This window comes from Protopterus annectens, chromosome 11.part0 (assembly GCF_019279795.1).
Source record: "Protopterus annectens isolate FY-2018-M chromosome 11.part0, PAN1.0, whole genome shotgun sequence".
Classification (NCBI taxonomy): Eukaryota; Metazoa; Chordata; order Ceratodontiformes; family Protopteridae; genus Protopterus; species Protopterus annectens.
The window spans coordinates 702,195,897-702,214,571 of record NC_056745.1 but is presented as its reverse complement, the minus strand read 5'-3'; the positions used below and the strand labels follow the sequence as shown (position 1 = coordinate 702,214,571).

Sequence of the window (18,675 nt, the reverse complement as noted above, 5' to 3'; positions counted from 1 at the left end):
CCAATTAATGAAAAACATTGTGGAACTTTATGTAAAATTCACATGGAATAATGTAGTTCAAGGTGGGTGAACTGTAAACAAAATGTCACTGCACATAAGAATCTCAAAATGCAGTTGTCACCCAAGAAGAGCAAAAATATATCCATCTCTGTCCCCTACATATGATTTAAGGACATTCTGTGTATCTGCCATTTCAGCAATAATCTAGTTGCAGAATGAAAATCTTTTACATTTTATATACACAAGTCAAACAATACCATCCCTACATATGTACAACTTGCAAAATTAACCATTCTGGCAATGTTTGTAACCTTGTTCCTTACTTCGTGTCTGAAATAAATTAAAACATTGCACTGTCCAGATTTTGTCTCAGATTCTTTTCACTTAATAAAAAGGAAAACCTTTGATAACTGACTTAGCCACTTGTTATATAATTTCTGTCACACAGTATTATTAGACAAAGTAAACTTCTATTACAGCACCAATAATAGCAATCGGTGTGGCAGAATTACATCAATATCATTACCGTCTGACATCCTATTTGCCAAGCTGTACAGTATTTAAACATCAAACAGACTTACTAATAGTTGTGAAGACATTTGTGAAGCAGAAATAGTCCACTGCATTAAGTGAGAGAAGATGAAAGAGAAACTGTTCCTTCTCATCCTCACACCGAAGAAAAGCATAACGTTTGTACAGCTTCCTGTAAGGAAATCATATTTTTAAGATGTGCATTTCATTTTTCATATCCATATACTCTGTTGTCAAGTCTGGTAAATGCATAACCATTTATTTCACACATTTCATTCAAGATATATTAATACATGGAAATGGATATAAGCCAATAGTGCAAAAGCTAAGATTTGAACATTACTCACGGGCATACAAATTATTTTATCAGTGCACATAAGTCCGTACTTTTTGTGGGGGAAAGTGTAGTATTCCTTGTGCTAACATGGGTAATGTACAGAAAATGTTACAACCGCTGAGTAAAATAAGTGGACAATAGTCAAATGCAATGACTGCGTTTACAAAATCTGTGATGCCCCTTAGCTCAAATGGTTAAGCAAGATGGCAAAGTGACTGCTATTCTATGTGTGGATTCAAATCTCATTGTAGCCTGTTTTGTCTGGTTCCATGGTGTAATGATTAGTACTCTGGACTTTGAGTCCAGTGTCCGAGTTCAATCTTTTGGGGGTTGAGGTTGATATAATGGTTGCTTCTACTTTTGGAAGGGTAATACGCTAAGCTTAAAACAGCCTACAAGGGCAGCTAGCCTAGTACTTACCTATGAACCTATAATCTGTCAAAATAGATCTCAAAAACAATCAAGCAAAATAAGCATTGCTCCAGTCTCCAGTAATTACCCCAACCCAACATATGCTCTCACATCTGTGCTTACCTGTCTCTGATGTAAACTGACCCTGTGGAGAAGGGAGGACCCAAATAAAACTGGTTACTATTACAAACTAGTGTACAGACTGCTGTGGTACTGCACAACAGTTACAGGTGACTGCAACATTTTTTCTGCTTTAAGTGTTTTACAGAGGAATGCATTAAACTATAGTTACAGCTGTTCCTAGTTGGCAGTGAACAACAGAAACAGTCAGGACAACTCAGTGCAGAAATGGGAGCAGCTGGTAAAGACTTTGTAAGAAAAAAAGCTTGGAAACAGAGGTGCAAAAACTGTCACTCTTGGAAAACGGTTTCAGAGAGGTAATATTATAGCACAACAGGCAGGAACAAGAGCAGTATCAGCCAGGTGATTATACTTCCTCATTGAACCCATTTCTTAGTGAAAAGTGGCAAATCATCCAATTGCGTCTGCCTGAGATCAGAATCAATAATCGGAAAAATTTCACACAACATGCAGACTACTAGAATTACCAACTTTCTTTGCCCTCAAGATGGCTATCCTCAGCTTTTGAGAAACAATGGTTATGTGTTGTAGATTACTGACCATATTAACTAACAATCTATATCTCCTTACCTAGGGTACCAAACTGTGTCTTGATTTCCCTGCTGCTCGTGTGGTTTACTGCCAGTCGTAGTACACTTGTCATTCGACCCTGCATATTATGCGCTGATGCACTGACCTACAAGTATTTTACCATGATTCCCATTAATTGCAGCTTGCTGCATTACATTACACTGCTTTCCTTATTATTATTTTTTTTTAAAGTTTCCAATTGTTTTCCTGTTCAGTTTGTAAGTTATTTACTACATATTACCAGGATTAGCGGTTTGTTCACTATGCTGAAATGCATCCAATTGTTTTGATCGCCTGCTGTGTTCTAAGTGCTTCAATGTGCTACTCCTTGTTAGTGCTGCTCCAGAAGATCACTAGTGGTTGCATTGTACGAAGTATGTCTAAGTTTAATTAATTGTTGTGGTTTTTACTAAGACTGCACAGTTTGCATCTAGACCCAAGCACTTAATTATCAACTGTGGTTTTTACTGAGTGGACATTACCATTTCTGCTCAATCTTTGTCTGCATAACTTTGCAACTGTGGTTCTTATAATCCAGTGCTTAAGCACTGCTTGTAACTTCTATTGAGTTTGTTGTTAGTCGTAATTAGTGCAATGATGCCAGACTTCTAGATGACAGCAATACAATGTAGAAAATTATTGTTTATGCTTATAAAGTACAGAGTGCCGAAATATAGTACACTACTGCTACATTGTTGTTGAGCACAGTGACAATTCTGAGTGGCCAATTAGTCTAGCATGTTTTTCAGAAGTGGGAGAGAACTACTTGGAGGAATCCTGTATAGACATGAGTAAAATATACGAACTCTGTACAGGCTGTAACCAGAAGTCAGAGCTGAATCTTGGGACCCTGCAGCTGTGACCAGAAACTTTAACCACTTAGCCATATGCTGCCTTAGACACAGGAAGTAAAATGCTGTGGGTCATTACTGATTTAAGGGTGACTCAGTCCAGCCAAATGTGAGGAGAACAGAGGTGGGTAACAACAATTTGGAGCTAGCTGCTGTAGCTGAGCAGATTGCATCTTGGGAACCTGTGATATCATTGTTACTGCAGAAGACAATGAAAAAGCCTAAAGTGGAACTATTTTAGCCAGACTATGAGGCTACATCTTGGGAGAAATGTTAGACTCATAATAGTGTAGATTAAAAAAACTTCAATCTCACATTTTATTTTGGAAGGAAGCTGATGAATCAGGACATGGTGCTTGAAGGAAAAGTACATTAAGAAGATATGATTAGGACTTAGAAGACAAGGGAAAGAGGGAGGAGAAATGTGAAGCAGAAGGACAGGTGAGGTTCTACTGTAAGATGTGGAAACACTTCCTTGACAAAGTACTGCACATCCAATGAACTCTACCATATTAAAAAAAAAATAATTGCTTCATGGTAAGGGGACTGAAATGATTGTTAAACATGTAAAGGAGCACATTTAGTCTGAGAAAGGTTTAGGTAAAGGTTTGCAAAACATTCAGCTGCAGACTCTGGTGACCGAGACAGACACACACTGTACATCCACTGATAAATTTGCTTTTCTGTATAGGCACAAATGTTGCTGCCACTTAGATGCCATTTTCATTAGATCAAACAGATGCTTAGCATTCTACCTGTAACGTTACACATAAAGTAATACAGGACATGTGCTCACAAGTAGTTTTCTGAGAATGCAGATCAGCATGACAATGTTTCCTGTTACTACAACTTCTAAATAAGGCAACATACGTTTAATAGTGCAGACTACATCCACCGACATAGAGAGGGTAGGAAGTAGCTGCACCAGTCCAAGGCAGTCAGCACTGTTCCTTTGACCAACAACTATCTACTGTCTGCAAATTATCATTAGTCTGTTATCTGCCTTTGTGAATGGCAAAACAAGAGGCAGAAAGGGATCAAGTTGGAGTCACCAAGATTTGACTGCTTATGAGGTCTAGATGGCCAGTAAAGATTTCAGCTCTTTATTGCACAAACTAGTAAACCTGACCAACATATATTTCTTGTCATTGTTTTACTTAAGTCATTTGGTCTAAGAACCATTGCTGTAGAATGTAATATTCTAAAAAAAAAAAATACACCAGTAATGAGGAAAACTACACTGGGTACAATTTCTTTGTCTATTTGTGCATTTCCAAAGAACAAAGGACTGGCTCTACCCAGAGTTACCTAATTCATTAAGTACACAGCATGATAAAAAGTATGACTAAAACAGTATGACTCAACTCTCTGCAGATGATGTACCATTACATATGCAATAATGATACTTGAATACATTATCTTTTTTATTATATTTTATTACCCAATGTATTTTTGGATAAAGCCATTGCAAATGTGGGTTTTAGAAGGCAGCTAACTCCATTGAAACTTAGGCCAAAAGAGGACAGTATCTTTTTGTTACCATGATGATTAAACATCAAAATGCACTAGGAGCTTAATGGGCCAGAAGTGCTGCTTACAAAATCATTATGGATACTCTAATAATACAGAAAACATTTCTTGATAATTGATTAAACTACAGATCTAAAATGGAGCACATGCATGAAATTGACTTAAACGCCAGAAAAAACATGCTTACTTTGTGAGACCCTGATAGCAAAGGAGTTGCTTGAGGTGCTGTGATAAAAGCTTCTTTTCCAGTGACAGACGGATCCAGGCTCTTGCTCGACCAACATCTGTCTTTATCTCACTCATGTTCTGGATATGTCTAGGAAACAGTAAATGACATTACGAAAAAGGAAAATCATTTTGGTTGATACAAATGAAATATACGTTCCTTTAGTTGTGAACAATTGAAGGAATTATACAGCAGAATAATATCCAAATAAATACCAACATTTGTCTAAAAGCAGTCAAAACTAATTACTGTACGTCTAATGAAGATCAGTTTATGGATTTATTATGTTTTAGGAAGATTTTGACACTAAATAATATATTTTAACTCTATTATAGACTTGGATCCTATAAGGGACTGATATATTCCTGATAAGACATGATCAATCTCCTGCACAATTAGACATCTCAAAGTAGCAAAACAATAAACAGCAAACAAACAAACAAGCAGCTCATTAAATACTACCATTTTCACAGCAAGAAAAATCCTAATATGCATTTCAGTGCAGACAATTAGAGTCAGTCCCCAAAATCTCATACTCCCTATCCTTTTATGACCTCTGTCACCTTCTATACAGTAAACCTATCTACCATTCCTTCATAGTTACCTTCCTTTATTAATCCTCAGTTTGCATTTCAATTTATTTCTGACCTTGCCACTTTATCTCCTTCAAATACATTTTACCACTCACTTATAACAGGATTCTGTGTCAGTATTACCCTAATATTCTTACCTCCACTATCCTTACCTCATCAGCTCCACAATGCCGCTCTACCTCCTTTAGCTTTAACTATTATCTGCCCACCATCTGTTTCATACTCCTTACATCAATTATATTTATTTCTAACATCTGTACTGTAATCCTCCTTACCCGTGTCTTATAAGTCTGCTTGCCACATATACTGCACATGAACTGTCTTCATACTAAATGTTTTATACTTGGAATTTAACATTATGTGTAATGTCACCAGAGAAGAAATTTAATTTACTGGCATTTGTTTACTGGGAAGGTCCAAATGGACAGTGCCCTTTTTCAGTGGAGGCCTGGGAAGAAAAGTTCCATTATACAGACAATTATGGACATCATTTGCATTGTTTCATCATTTACAGCCGGCTTCATTCACGAGCAACAGTTCCATTATCCATACATCCTTGACACTGGTTACACCATTTGCCAACAGTTTCCATTAAAAATAACAGTTACATTGGTTGTACATGAATATTCTTTTTTGTTAAATACAGTGACGTATATGCAGCGCAATATCATCAGTATGCACAGACTGTTTCGTTTTACTTAAGAATATTTGTTACTATAAAGATATGTTCAAAATCTGGGACATAGGAAGCTAAGATAAAGAGTTATAGCAGCCCAAAGAAGGAAGAATGAGAGGATAAAGGAGATGAGATGAAAGAGAATGGTATAGTTGTGATAACAGTACATTAAGTTTTGCACATCAGAGACTTATGGCACAAATTCATATAACTATATTAGTGTCAGTTTTACCAGGATGGTGCAAGTGCAGAGCCATTTATCTGTCAGGTGTTCCTTTGGCTGGCATTTAAAGTCTCTCAGACTGCAGACTGTCCTTAAGAGGAAGATGGTACTCCAGCTACTTGCAATGAAGTATGAATACAGGGAGTAAACTGCACTGCTGTTAGGTTTAGTTATGGAGAGTAATGATTTGTCAGTGGGGCATAAAGTTCTCTTACTAGTGTAAGGCTGAGTGAAGAGATGGGATTTTTTCAGGATTTTGCAGTAATTTGAAGGTTGTAATTAATTGAATACAATAGATAATTATTTAGTTTGAGACAATGTAGTTGTTTTAATGACAGGCAGTGATGTGATCTATGTTGTTGGTTGGTTGCAGATTTGGCTACTTTATTGTAGCATTGTTCTAGTTTGGTTGACAGAGAGAAGTCGAGATTTGTTGGGATAGTTGAAGCATATAACAGGGTGGGGTGTATAAAGGCTATATTTTGTATAGCAGAGTCATTAAAGCAGTGTTTTAGTCTATAGAGACAGTCTAGCTTTTCTTGTGTCTTCTTTATAGTTTGCTGAAGATGATCAAATTTCAGGTGCTTATCTACAATCACAGACAGTAGCTTGGTGTGGGAACAAGTTCTATATTGGTCTTGTTGGATGACAGTACATTAAAGGTAGTTTTTTTTTTGGAAGGAGAGAGAATTGGGGGTGAACAGTAGAGTTTTTTTTTTTTAGGGGATCAGGAAGGAGTTGTGAGTTGTTGATCCAAGCTTCTATGGAGGACAATGGTTGAGTATTTGAAGCATGGGTAGTGTTTTACCAGCACATATTAGAGTGGAGTCATTGGCACATTGTACTATGGTGGCCTCTTTGGCTGCTGTGTTTAGGTCACTGATAAATAAGTTAAACAGTAGTGGTCCCAGGATGGTGTCTTGTGAGACTCTGATGGATACAGGAAGGAAACAGGATAAATCATCTTCCATTTCACTGCTTGGGCTCTATCAGTGAGGTAACTAAGAAACCAATTAAGTAAGAAGGGTGATATCCACTGGAGGAGAATTACAAGAATTTGATGACTAGCGATGCTGAATGCCTTAAACAGAGTTCTAGAAAATGGGCTGAGTTTAGTAGACCTGAATTTCTACTGTGATTTATTACATCTGTGAACCATAGAAGGGTAGTGGTTGTACTGTAATTTGGTCTGAAACCATGCTGTGATGGAGAAAGGAGGTTATGAGAAGTAATGCGTGTAGAAAGTTGGGAGTGAATATACATTCCAAGATTTTGGATTAGGGTGAGAGAATGGCTACTGGTCTATAGTTTGTGAGCACAGTTGATGAGCTACCTTTATGGAGTGGTATTCTATAGGATTTTTTTTCCATAAGGTGGGGACATATTTTTCTTTTACAGAGCAGTTTATTAGAAATGAGACAGAATATACAAGGCTATCTGCGGTGAGTTTGAGGTATTTACATGAAAAACTTGTTTTATCTTTATATAATGTCACTACAGAACAATTACCTGTTTATATACAGATGTCTTAACAAATATGTAATGTATCTTTGTAAAACAAAACATTGTTTTGTCATGACCGTAGCTGCTGGCACTTTTCTCCCTGGATATCTACTTGAAATGGGTTTTACCCTGTCAAACTAAAGAACAAAGAAACAAAATGCTCTGTGGAAGAAATTCACCTTGAGTTATCACCTAAAGCAAAGAACAGAATCCTATGTGTTAGGAGCCTGATATGAGAAAGACCAGAGAACATGAGCTAAACCTGGGAAACACTTGAATCCCCTAGGCAGCCAAATGGAACACTCATGATTGGCACCAAAAGGTTTAGAGTAAGTATTAAGTTAGGGGAATATCTGTAGTATTGTGCATGTTTGATGTTCCATGTGTTTGTGTGTGTCTGAGTGACTTGAGGAATGGTACAGTTAGGAAAGAGATTTTTATAAATTAACATCTGTAAGGTTAGAGTTAGGGGCAGGGTTAGGGTTAGTATGCATGACTAAGAAGAGACAGGGGGATGAAGTTTTTTTTTAATTTTAGTCAAACTTATCAGATACAGAATCAATACCCACAAAAGTTATGTACCAGATGGGTGTTTGGTAAGGTGTCTGAAATTATACACTAGATTCTGTTTTGCATATAGTCACTCATATGGGTGAAAATGCATTTCCATGGACAAGAAGTCTATCCCACATAAAAAGTGCCACAGCAGCATATACATAAATATACATCCTAACTGGCACTGTATGTAATAAAATATCTTACAAGCTCTTGTTGCATTTACTGAAACAAAATACTCACTCTTAAAACCTATTTGCATAAAGAACAATTGCCACAAGAAAAATAATCCCTTGTTGATGTACCAGTAAACTGTACCTGATTACTGATTCTAATGCAGGTTTTTTTGTAAACAGAAAGAAGTTCAAACAAATTGCAACCCCTTCTATGGCACAGGAAGCCTTGAATCAACCACCTCAGAATAAGACTTGCATTATATATAATGGATCAATGTTCCAGAAGCACCTGTCTGACAGTAAAGCTGTTTGTACCACAAGTAGTAACAGAGTATTATTATTGGATGACTTCACGTGTTGTTTTCAGTAAATGAATTTATCAAATCTCTGGGTAGCTAGTGCAGAGTCATTGGCTTTCTGAATAACAGGCTGTGTGTAAACGCTTTGTAGACAGCACACATTTGTATCACCAATTTCATATCTGAAATAAGGATAATCACGGCAAATGTGTCTGCATCTTAAAAATTGTGAAGCTGGTATATTTTGTTTCAAGTGAAGTGAATGGCAGCTATTAACCCTTAATAAAGAATTGTGGTGAAAGGATTTTCTGTAAGCAGAAGTGCTTACAGTGCTATAAATAAGTCTGGTAATTGTAACATCTAAGAAACTGACAAACAAATTTACATTGCATGTAAAAAAATACCAGAGTGATTTGAATTTAAATATTCAATCAAAATATTTAAGCCCATGAATATCACCTATCCATAATAAAAAGGAATCATTCAAATATCTATGCTACAAATTCATACCTGGGAAAAAAATACTATGTGCCAATAAATGCAACCTCAAATCAGACAATTATTTGCTGTAAAGCTGGGACTGATTTAAATAATAATCAAATGCCCTACAGCCCATATCAAGTGCAATGAAAGTATTAATATCCAATGCAGAAGCACATTTATTTTGTAACTACAGTATCATCCACAAGTTTTAAAAATTCACTGGTATCTTGTATTCCTGAAGTGACATAATTCTGCAAAGGTTCAAAAACAAGCTTCCAGAATCACTGAAATGAGTTTAGTTAAAGACTTATAAAATGTTACAATGGGATTACATAGAATAAGAGACACATACATCTCAACTGTCCACATTTTTGCCTCATATTTTTGGTCTGTTCCTCATAATAATGTTGGCTTTCTGGCTACTGATTCAGTGTTGAAGTCAGAAAGAGTTTCAGATTTCATACCCTTTAGAAAATTCATGCTATTGAAAAACCTGTTATTCTAGCAACTTTCCAAGTTTATAAGACAATTAAAAAAATTATTATTTTTGTGCCCCCCCCCCCCCCCCACACACACACACACACACACTCCCACCCCATTGTTTATGGCTTTGTCCAGATTTCTTGTGCTAAGAGGCTGAGAGGTATGAAGAGATATTAACTTATCAGTCTTAGGAACCAACACAAAATAAGCTTTAACTGGATTCTCCACCTCTAATTTATGATGTAAAGTATTACAAATAATCCCTTGATCTACCCATTATAAAAAGTTAATTTTCCTTCTGAAATATTGTGTGGGATCTAGTCCACAATAAAACAGTGAGTTAGACAACTGAAGCAAAGCTTCTGTAGTACAATCATGAGTATCCCAAACAAGCACTGCACCCCTGCCCCTTTGTCAGCTGTAGTAATAACAATCTGTTTATTTCTAAACTCTCTCACTGCTGATCACTACATCAGGGACACACTAAATATTACATAAAGTCACTTAAAAAGGCTTAAAATTTACAGCAAAGAAAAACTTTGAGCCCAGCTCACTTCCAGTCCCATGATTTAGCTCCCTGTGTACTAGATGATGGATTGTAGCTTTGTGTATTTTCTAACCCAATAAGAAGTATGAAACTGTTAATGTCTGACATTTTTTTTTAATTCTATCGAATGAATGAATGTCTTGCCATACCTGTTAATGGCCACGTAGAAGATATCTGGACAAAAGCTAGGAAGAACACTAGGAGACACCAGGAAGACTTTGTTACATATTACTTTGAGTCAGTTACAAAGTTACTACAGCAATAGGTGTGGCATCATGATACACTTTCTGAACAATAATAATGAAACATTTATGTCTCTTGCTACTGACTGATCATCCATGACTTCAGAGGGGGATGGACATCTAAGAGGACACCTCAGAGACTAATTATATACATGTCAGATTATGTGTGTGTGTATAAGTGTGTGGGGGCAGGTGAATGCAGGAGGCTGTGCCAACACAAAGCATTGGCTGTCAGAGGTGCTTTCAGCAGGAAGGTGCAGATTTGCACTACCAGTAAAAACACGTGATTCAGAGACTTCCAAATTAGAAAATAACGGTTTAAAATGGAGAGTGTCCGGTATGACCCAGTACCAAATGGGTATTTACCCACATTAGGAAGCACTACAACCACTGCTTCCTTCCTTGACTAGGATAACCCCCTCTCCATTTTTATTAAATAACCAATGTCACATCTTTATTATTTTTTATTGTCCATCTTCCACATCTCTGTCGGAATCCATTCCACTCCTAATAACTTCCCTGTTGCTTGAAACTGAGTCATCAACCTAATTTCTTCATTACTAATTTTTGCTAGTAGTCCTTCCACCCCCACTCTGTCCATAATTATTTAATGTGCCCACAGTACAGATATAAAAATCTGAAAATATATTAAACAGAGAGAGAGCGAAATATAAATATAGATATATACACGCATGTATATCAATGCATCAAAAAAAAAAAAAAAAAAAAAAAGACTGTGGAGTTGTTTGCAGTGGAAACTCCACCCCTTTAATATTATCAGCACTGAAGGTTATACCAACATGGGAGAAGAGCAAAATGTTTCTAAAAAATAATTTTTTGACAGTTGGTAGCATTCCCATATGTGCCTAATGGGTTTGATTAGTGCTCTCTGAAGATACTGAAAATGATCTGCATGGAGTACAGACTGTTTAGGGCTGAAAAGACTGTTCTAGATGTTGCTATTAGTAAATAAGGCTGACAGGAATTGTAATGTAACTTGAATCTAGTGCCATCTTAAATTACAAGATGGCTGCTGCAAAGCCAAAGAAAGTATCAAAGTTCAAACAGCTGTGGTAGTACTGCTGTCAGATCTTGTATTTGATACAAGGCAGGAGAACAAAGTTAAGTTCTAAGAGGGTGCATTTATGAAAACTGGGACACAGCCTTACACTTACTGCCTGCCCATCTCAGGAAGACTTGCATATTTTGCGTTTGACAGTAAGGAAGATCATTGCTGGGGCATATGCCTGTAGACCAGGCTGACAACTGGGAAGGCACTGGGAACTGATGACATTACTGTGGTAGAATGTTTACTGTGATGCATTAATGCATACAACTGCATGCATTATGTACAGTATGTGCACCAATGGCTATGAAAAATGTTTTTTTTCAATATGTAGTTAGGTTTTCACATCTGACAACAAATTACTATAGCACAGACTTACTAGACTTCTTCAGTGGGCAAAGCGGCTACAACATCTTTCAGCTAAAGTATTAAAACTTTTTCATTTCTTAATAATCTCCCCAGTCTGATTAAATGTGCTGCAGGAAATATGTATTTAGAGTTCTTTTTCCTGATATTTTAATACCTATAATACTTGCACATTATGAAAATGTTATGTAGCACATTAGTAAAAATTGCAGGTTTAAGCCAAGCATACACGTCTTGTTTGCATCAGCAATGGCCTGTAAATTTTAATACAGAAAATGACTTGTCATCTGTATTGAAAATGCATATTGTTGATGCTGAAATATGACAAAGAGGCAGAAGGACCACACTGATGAGTACATTATTCATGCATCTTGTTGCCATGGATGTTGTGTCACTGCTGCTATGGTGACTATGTCTTTGAATGACACTGACTCTGAAGTGGTGTGAATTATTTACTACATAAGAGCAGCTAATAGGCATGATACTGAGAAACATTAAATCCATAACTGTAAAGAGTGCTTAGAAAATCCATTAGTGCTAATGGATTATTCATCTGTTTCAAATTATGAGCACACAATCATAGTGCATTTCAAACATAAACACATGAAAAAACTCTAAACTGTACCAAAGTTAAATAAGGTGTTTAATATGCAAAACAGACTGAAACACTCAAACCCACCCTATATGAAAAAAATACTTTTAATGCAAATAATATTCAAATATTTTGCTAGATACACATGTGTAGAGTGGGACTGACCCCCAAAACAAGTATTTTGAGAAACCTACAGTACACTACAATATTATACATGCACTACACGACTGCTAAAGAGGGCAGGTAGGGCATGCATTTTTTTTTTCAAACCGAAAGGATGCCAGAGGCTTATGTAAACTGGGGTGAAATCAAAATGAACAAATGGTGAAAACATTTAGAAAACAAACTTGTGGACTACCATTTTCCCCTAGGAACCAACTATGGGAAAGATGACTTTAGTTCTGCTTTGTAATGTTTCTCATAAGACTGCTCTCCATAATGAGGGATTGCCTTTTCATCCACAATTACCCCAAAAGCAGCACTGAACCAGCACCCAGTCCCTCTGTGATTTTCAAGCTATTAAATTAATGGATAGTAAAGCAGTGCTTGGGGTGCCTGAACTCCACAATCTCATTTCACCTTACTGGTAAAGACATGAGATATGTGAATGCCTAATCTGGGGACTAGTACAGAAATTACTCCTAACAAACAATGGGGGTGGTACCATAAATGATACTAGCACAACCAGATAATGACACAAGTTTTACTACCACAAAATGCTTTAACTTTAGCTTTATTTATGTTATGTAAACTGAAGGCATACCTCATGTCCTGAACCAGAGAGACCCTTAGAAGTGGTAAACTCATTGCAGTATCAGACCTCCTCCTCTCTGCACCAGCAGCAACTGTAAATGACACAACACAGCAAAGGAGCACTGTAAGAGTTATTTTGAAAGGTACACTGACAGCCATAAAGCCACACTCCATTTTAACATCTTAACCTATGTCATTGTCATCTCCAGCAGGTAAGAGCACATGTCAAGCATCATATAAATTAAAAATCTTCTAAAATCGTGAAAGCAGTAATACAAATTGCACAGAAAATACATTTTGCTCAACTTCACAGTCTATATAAATGTGAGAGGGTCAATAGGTAAAGAGAGCACATGTTTTCCCTTATAGAAAGAAAGTAACCATTTGTGCACATAACTGGGACTATTTATTGAGGCAGTGCCATTCCCATTGATGACCCAGAAAAACTGAAAAGAACAAATTATAGAGGAGAAACAGCTCATAAGCAATACAAAAGATATTACATTGGACCAAAAGAATTGCGAGAGGAATGACGTATAGAATGCAGAAAAATAATCCTGAAGTAAATTCTAAGTTGACTTGTCACATGTAATTGACCAATTCTAGATTACTAGGAACAACTTCCCCATTCATGTGAAACAGAGCTGTTCTCTAAGCTTATTCAAATACAATTTGGACCAATGGATAGGAAATTGCAAATTCACCCTGACTTGTCACCTATTGCCCTTGTGGACAGGGGCAGTTTGTAGATGTTAGGCACAGGCATGTACCAAAGCTGTTCTAGCCTGTGGGCATTGATACCTGGGAAAATTGAGGCATAAATGGCTAGGCTTAAAAAGTCTTGAACGCCATTAGCCTAGTAACCTCCTGTGATCCCATGAAGTAACAAAATGCATTTACTACTTTATTTTACATTTGTTTACTGGGACCGGACAACTGAGCAGAAGCCTATTTTCAGTGCTAGCCTGTTGATAAACACTCCAAAATGGAAAACAACTGATTGATCAGCATATGGTCTGCTGACTGGGTCACTGGTAAACTCCTTACTAGTCAAGTACGTAGCAATTAAATGACTGCAGTTAAAAGTCAATAACCCTGGATACTGGATTTAACAGAAAATACAGGTAATTATATTGTGGGGGAAGGGGATGCTCTTCCTATACCCTTAATGCCCTTTATATACAAACATTGACATCACTCAGTTTTTGGGGTAAAGGAATACTTCCCTACCTCTGAAGTTCAGTCATTTTACAGGTACTCTTTATATGACATGGCACTAAGTCAGACTCAGTGTTACACGTCCAACAATGCAGGATTCAAAGAAATTAGTCTAGCAAATGCCAAGTTTGCTAATAAAACTGTGATGTTCCCTCCTCTGGGTCAGAAATCAATGAGCCTGTATCCTCACCATTGACAATGGTGAGGAACGTTCACTTGGAACAAAGATAGGTACACAGTATTTCCAGATGCAGCTCTCTGTACCAAGTACAAATGCTCTTAGCAGCACACAGGGAACACACTTAGTCAGGGGTCTAGGTTTCCCTGTCTCTCTCTAGGCCCCCAGTAAAACTCCCCACTGGCACAGCTATAGAGTTGAGTCATCAGCCAAGTGTCCCAGGCCAAGTCCTCCACCACTCTCTCTCTGTGAAACCAGTGCTCTGTGTCCCTGCGCCAAGTAGCTCACACACACACACACACACACACACACACACACACACACACACACACACACACACACACACACACACACACACACACACACCTGGGAAAGGCTGGCACAGATTTACTAGCTATTGTCTATGCAGAGGGGGCATAAGGTAGATACTGCTACTAGGACACTCCAAAGCCAGCTACTCTAAGGCTCTTACAAGGGTACCCCATTATACAGAGAGAAATTAATACTAATACAAATGGTAGTGTTTGACCAATGCAGTAAGGTTTCCTGGAGTGGCCACAGTGTCACCTAATACATATAAGTACTCTCAAAGGTTAAAACATCCTCTAAAAGAGCAGCCAGAATGAAAGGTTTAAATATATTTAATAATAAATAATAAAAGAACATGAAAATACTAAACATCTATTTACAATAAACACCAGAGTTTCAATCACAGGAAATATTAAAAATAACACAAATGAATAGATTCACACAGATACAAAAAAACAGTACTTGACTAATCTCACTATATTTTCCTGCCTGATCTAAAGAATTACTGTTCCATGGTTAGTTACGAAAGCAAGGCAAGATGAAGTAGGTGAGGGATCCTTCTATGTCAGGTTTCAAAAACAGACTGCTCTGAGACTTATGATCCATCTAGTATTAGTCATTATTTCAGTGCTGTATTACAGAATGACATCACATACATCTGCTCATCTGACTTCTGGTTCCCATACTGCACCCCCTTTACTAGAAACTGAATCAGAATCTCGCACATATGTGTTACCATAAACACAGATACAGCTTTGCTAAGATGTGTTATAGCATCTGGAAGCCATAAAACTATTTCAACACTTCCACCCTTCCAGGTTAGCAATTAGTTCACTGCTATGGATAATACAGAAGGCTTCCTAGTACAGACATTTTGTCTTTGGCTGCATTGAGACCTGTAAGATACAATCTTTATGGCCTAAATTAAGTAATTTAATTATTTTAGGATATTTTTCTAAAAGTTAGCTGGGACTGAGCTTAATCTCTTCTCTATCAATATCCTCTTTTACAATATATACATTTAATCAGTTACAACAGTATAGTGCATATTTATTTTCTGTCCAGCAGGACACACTGCTGGTACATATTTAACACAGGCAGCTTTACAAATCAGTTTGATATACACATGGCATACAGTAGACAATCAATTATCCAAACATTGACTATCCAAAACATCAATTATCTGAATGCACCCTTCCAAAGTTTTTGGGTAGAAGAAAATATGATAAAGTCTGAATATGTAAACATTATACGTATTTGCTTGTACCACAATAACATACTGTACCATTTTGTACTTACAGTAAATTTGTTTATTTTTCTTGTTTAATGTTCATCAAAACATTTTTAGAATTTTTTTATTCAGTTCAATTATATGTTTGATTATCCGACCAGTTTGATTATCCAAACTATCCTAGGTCCCAATTAGTTCGGATAATCGACTGTCTACTGAATAATTCTTTACAAAACTCCAGTTAGCTATGCTGGCATATGTTACACATCCACTGCCCTATATCTCCTGACACAGCTGGCAATACCTCACATCATCACAAAAACCATCACCAAAAATCTGATTCTACTGGCCAATGATGCATTCCTCAGACAGTAAGTTTATCCTGATACACAGTGAGCCAGTGACTACGACAGTTCTACTTCTATGGCCAGGTATTAGCTGAAATGTGAAGACTGCCCATCTAGTCAATATCATACTAATTTCAGTGGCTAGCTATCCATAGAGGTGAGAAGATGGTTAAACAGTTCTTGGATCTGTTGAACCCGCTGTAGTGTCCAGTGTGTGTGTGTGTGTGTGTGTGTGTGTGTGTGTGTGTGTGTGTGTGTGTGTGTGTGTCTTCGTGTATTGGGGGTAGTGAGCTCTGTTTCTTTGGGTGGCTATTCCTGCCATATAGGCCCACACAGGCACATATCGGATGTGGCTACACATTTTCTGTTGTGTTAGCTATCAAACAAAGCAAGCACTTTCTGTCTCAGGCCTGTTATCAAAGATGCACTTTCTTTACAATGGCCTCATTTTGTTTCATCCAGAAGACAGGAAGGTTTCAACAAAGTGATCCCTGCTAATTAAAACCTTCTTCCTGCAACTATTAGGCATACATTAAACAACACACAAAAAAAGAACCACTATCAGAGGTAGACACACTGAGCTACACTTAACAAGCATAGGATTAAGCTCTATCATCCTTAGACTTCATCAGTCTCTGATGACTCATCAACCATATAATAAGTACCCTCAAAACAAGTAAAATCAAATGACTCAATTTAAACTTTACTTTTAACAAAAAAATAAAAAGTGAAATTACTGAAACAATAGTATACACACACAAAAAATGGCATATACTGACAGTGTTTTAGCTTGCACTGCTTTAAATCAAATCTAACATTGAGGTGACTATTCAAATGGAGACAGAGGCATTTAATTACACCTGATACCAATATTCTCTGCAATCCAATACATTTTGCAAAACTTCCAATATCAATCTCTAAATGATCTAAACAATGAAAATGGAAACTTCTGAGATTAACACAAACCTGCAAATTCCTATGCAAAGCATTTTATTCTTCTTCTAGTACAATAACCATGCTCATACATGTACACTATTAATTCCTAGTTGTTCTGCCTAACTAAAAGGCGGCATACACTGTACACTCCCATTTATGATACTTTTGAGAATTAGGGATCTAATAACCTTGAATCTCCTTGCTCTTCCCTGCATTTGCATAATATAAAATGGAGCTTTAGAAATAAAACAACGTTGGCTATAACTGTTACAGCAAAACGTGAATTGAACCTTTGCTATCTTAAGACTTAGCACTACTACGACCAAACAAACTTTAGAATATGACTTCTCTTATTAATGAAAAATGGGCCACGTATCTAACAACCTTTTTAATGTTTGTATTGCCTAAAAGAATCTGCCAACTGTTAGTTATAACATCACAAAGTTTTGGCATGTCTAATGGGTAGGTGAGAACAATTCCCAATGTTTCATTTTTGACTATTTCTTCAATAATGTCCCTGTTTGTACATAACAAAAGTCAACATAACTTATTTGACAGCCACTCCCCCCACCCTACCCCCGCAATTTCAGCTAATACGTCCTTCAATAAACTGATAAGATCCCTCTGATTCTATATTTGTACTTAAGTGACTTGTTTCTTCAAGAAAAACACTGTCTCTAATAGCATGCCTACTCACTCTAATCATCTGACTTTCCATCATGTTAAGTTTAAACTATATGGGTTGTATATTCTGAAAGTACTGAGATTAGTTGTCATGTTTTTTTTGTAATGCAGGCAGTCAATCTTTCATTTTGTATAGTTTTTTCTAAAATGTGTCAAGTAACATAATACATATTTATTTTCCTTGAAAATAATGTAAAAAAAACTAGCAGCATTGTTAAAATGTTTTTTTAAACAATTCCAACAAATCTTAAGTTTTTTACCATTCAAAAAAAGAATCTTATCAATAAAATGCTAGTTTTTCAAAAACATGAAAAACACAGTTATATACAGTGAAATTTCAATCTTCCCATTCTGCCATTATAACATTCACATCGCTGAGGGCCACGGCAGCATCCATTGCTATACCTTGTATCTGCTGAAAATATTTTTTCACATAATAAAATAGTTACGTGTGAACACAATATTCAAAGATTCACATAAAAAATCCAAGTATCAGAATAGCAGTGGTCAGTATGTGTTCCTTAAACCAAACCAAGAACAATAGAAATTACATTATATAAACTTTGCATATCACCCAAAACAAAGATATCATTAGCTCTGAATGTAATATCAGTGAAT

At 36.7% G+C, this 18,675-nt stretch overlaps 1 protein-coding gene across 4 annotated transcripts in view; it reads right to left on the bottom strand.

The window, feature by feature from the left end:
• Positions 1-18,675, bottom strand: part of LOC122815561 (DENN domain-containing protein 5B-like) — a 1,792,502-nt gene that overhangs the window by 215,032 nt on the left and 1,558,795 nt on the right. For all 4 annotated transcript variants that reach the window (XM_044088154.1, XM_044088155.1, XM_044088156.1 and 1 more), the window contains 3 exons: positions 13,165-13,246; positions 4,559-4,687; positions 582-703 (listed from right to left, as the gene is read on the bottom strand). In XM_044088154.1, coding sequence (XP_043944089.1) covers positions 582-703; positions 4,559-4,687; positions 13,165-13,246 — 333 coding nt within the window. The remainder of the gene's footprint in view (positions 1-581; positions 704-4,558; positions 4,688-13,164; positions 13,247-18,675) is intronic.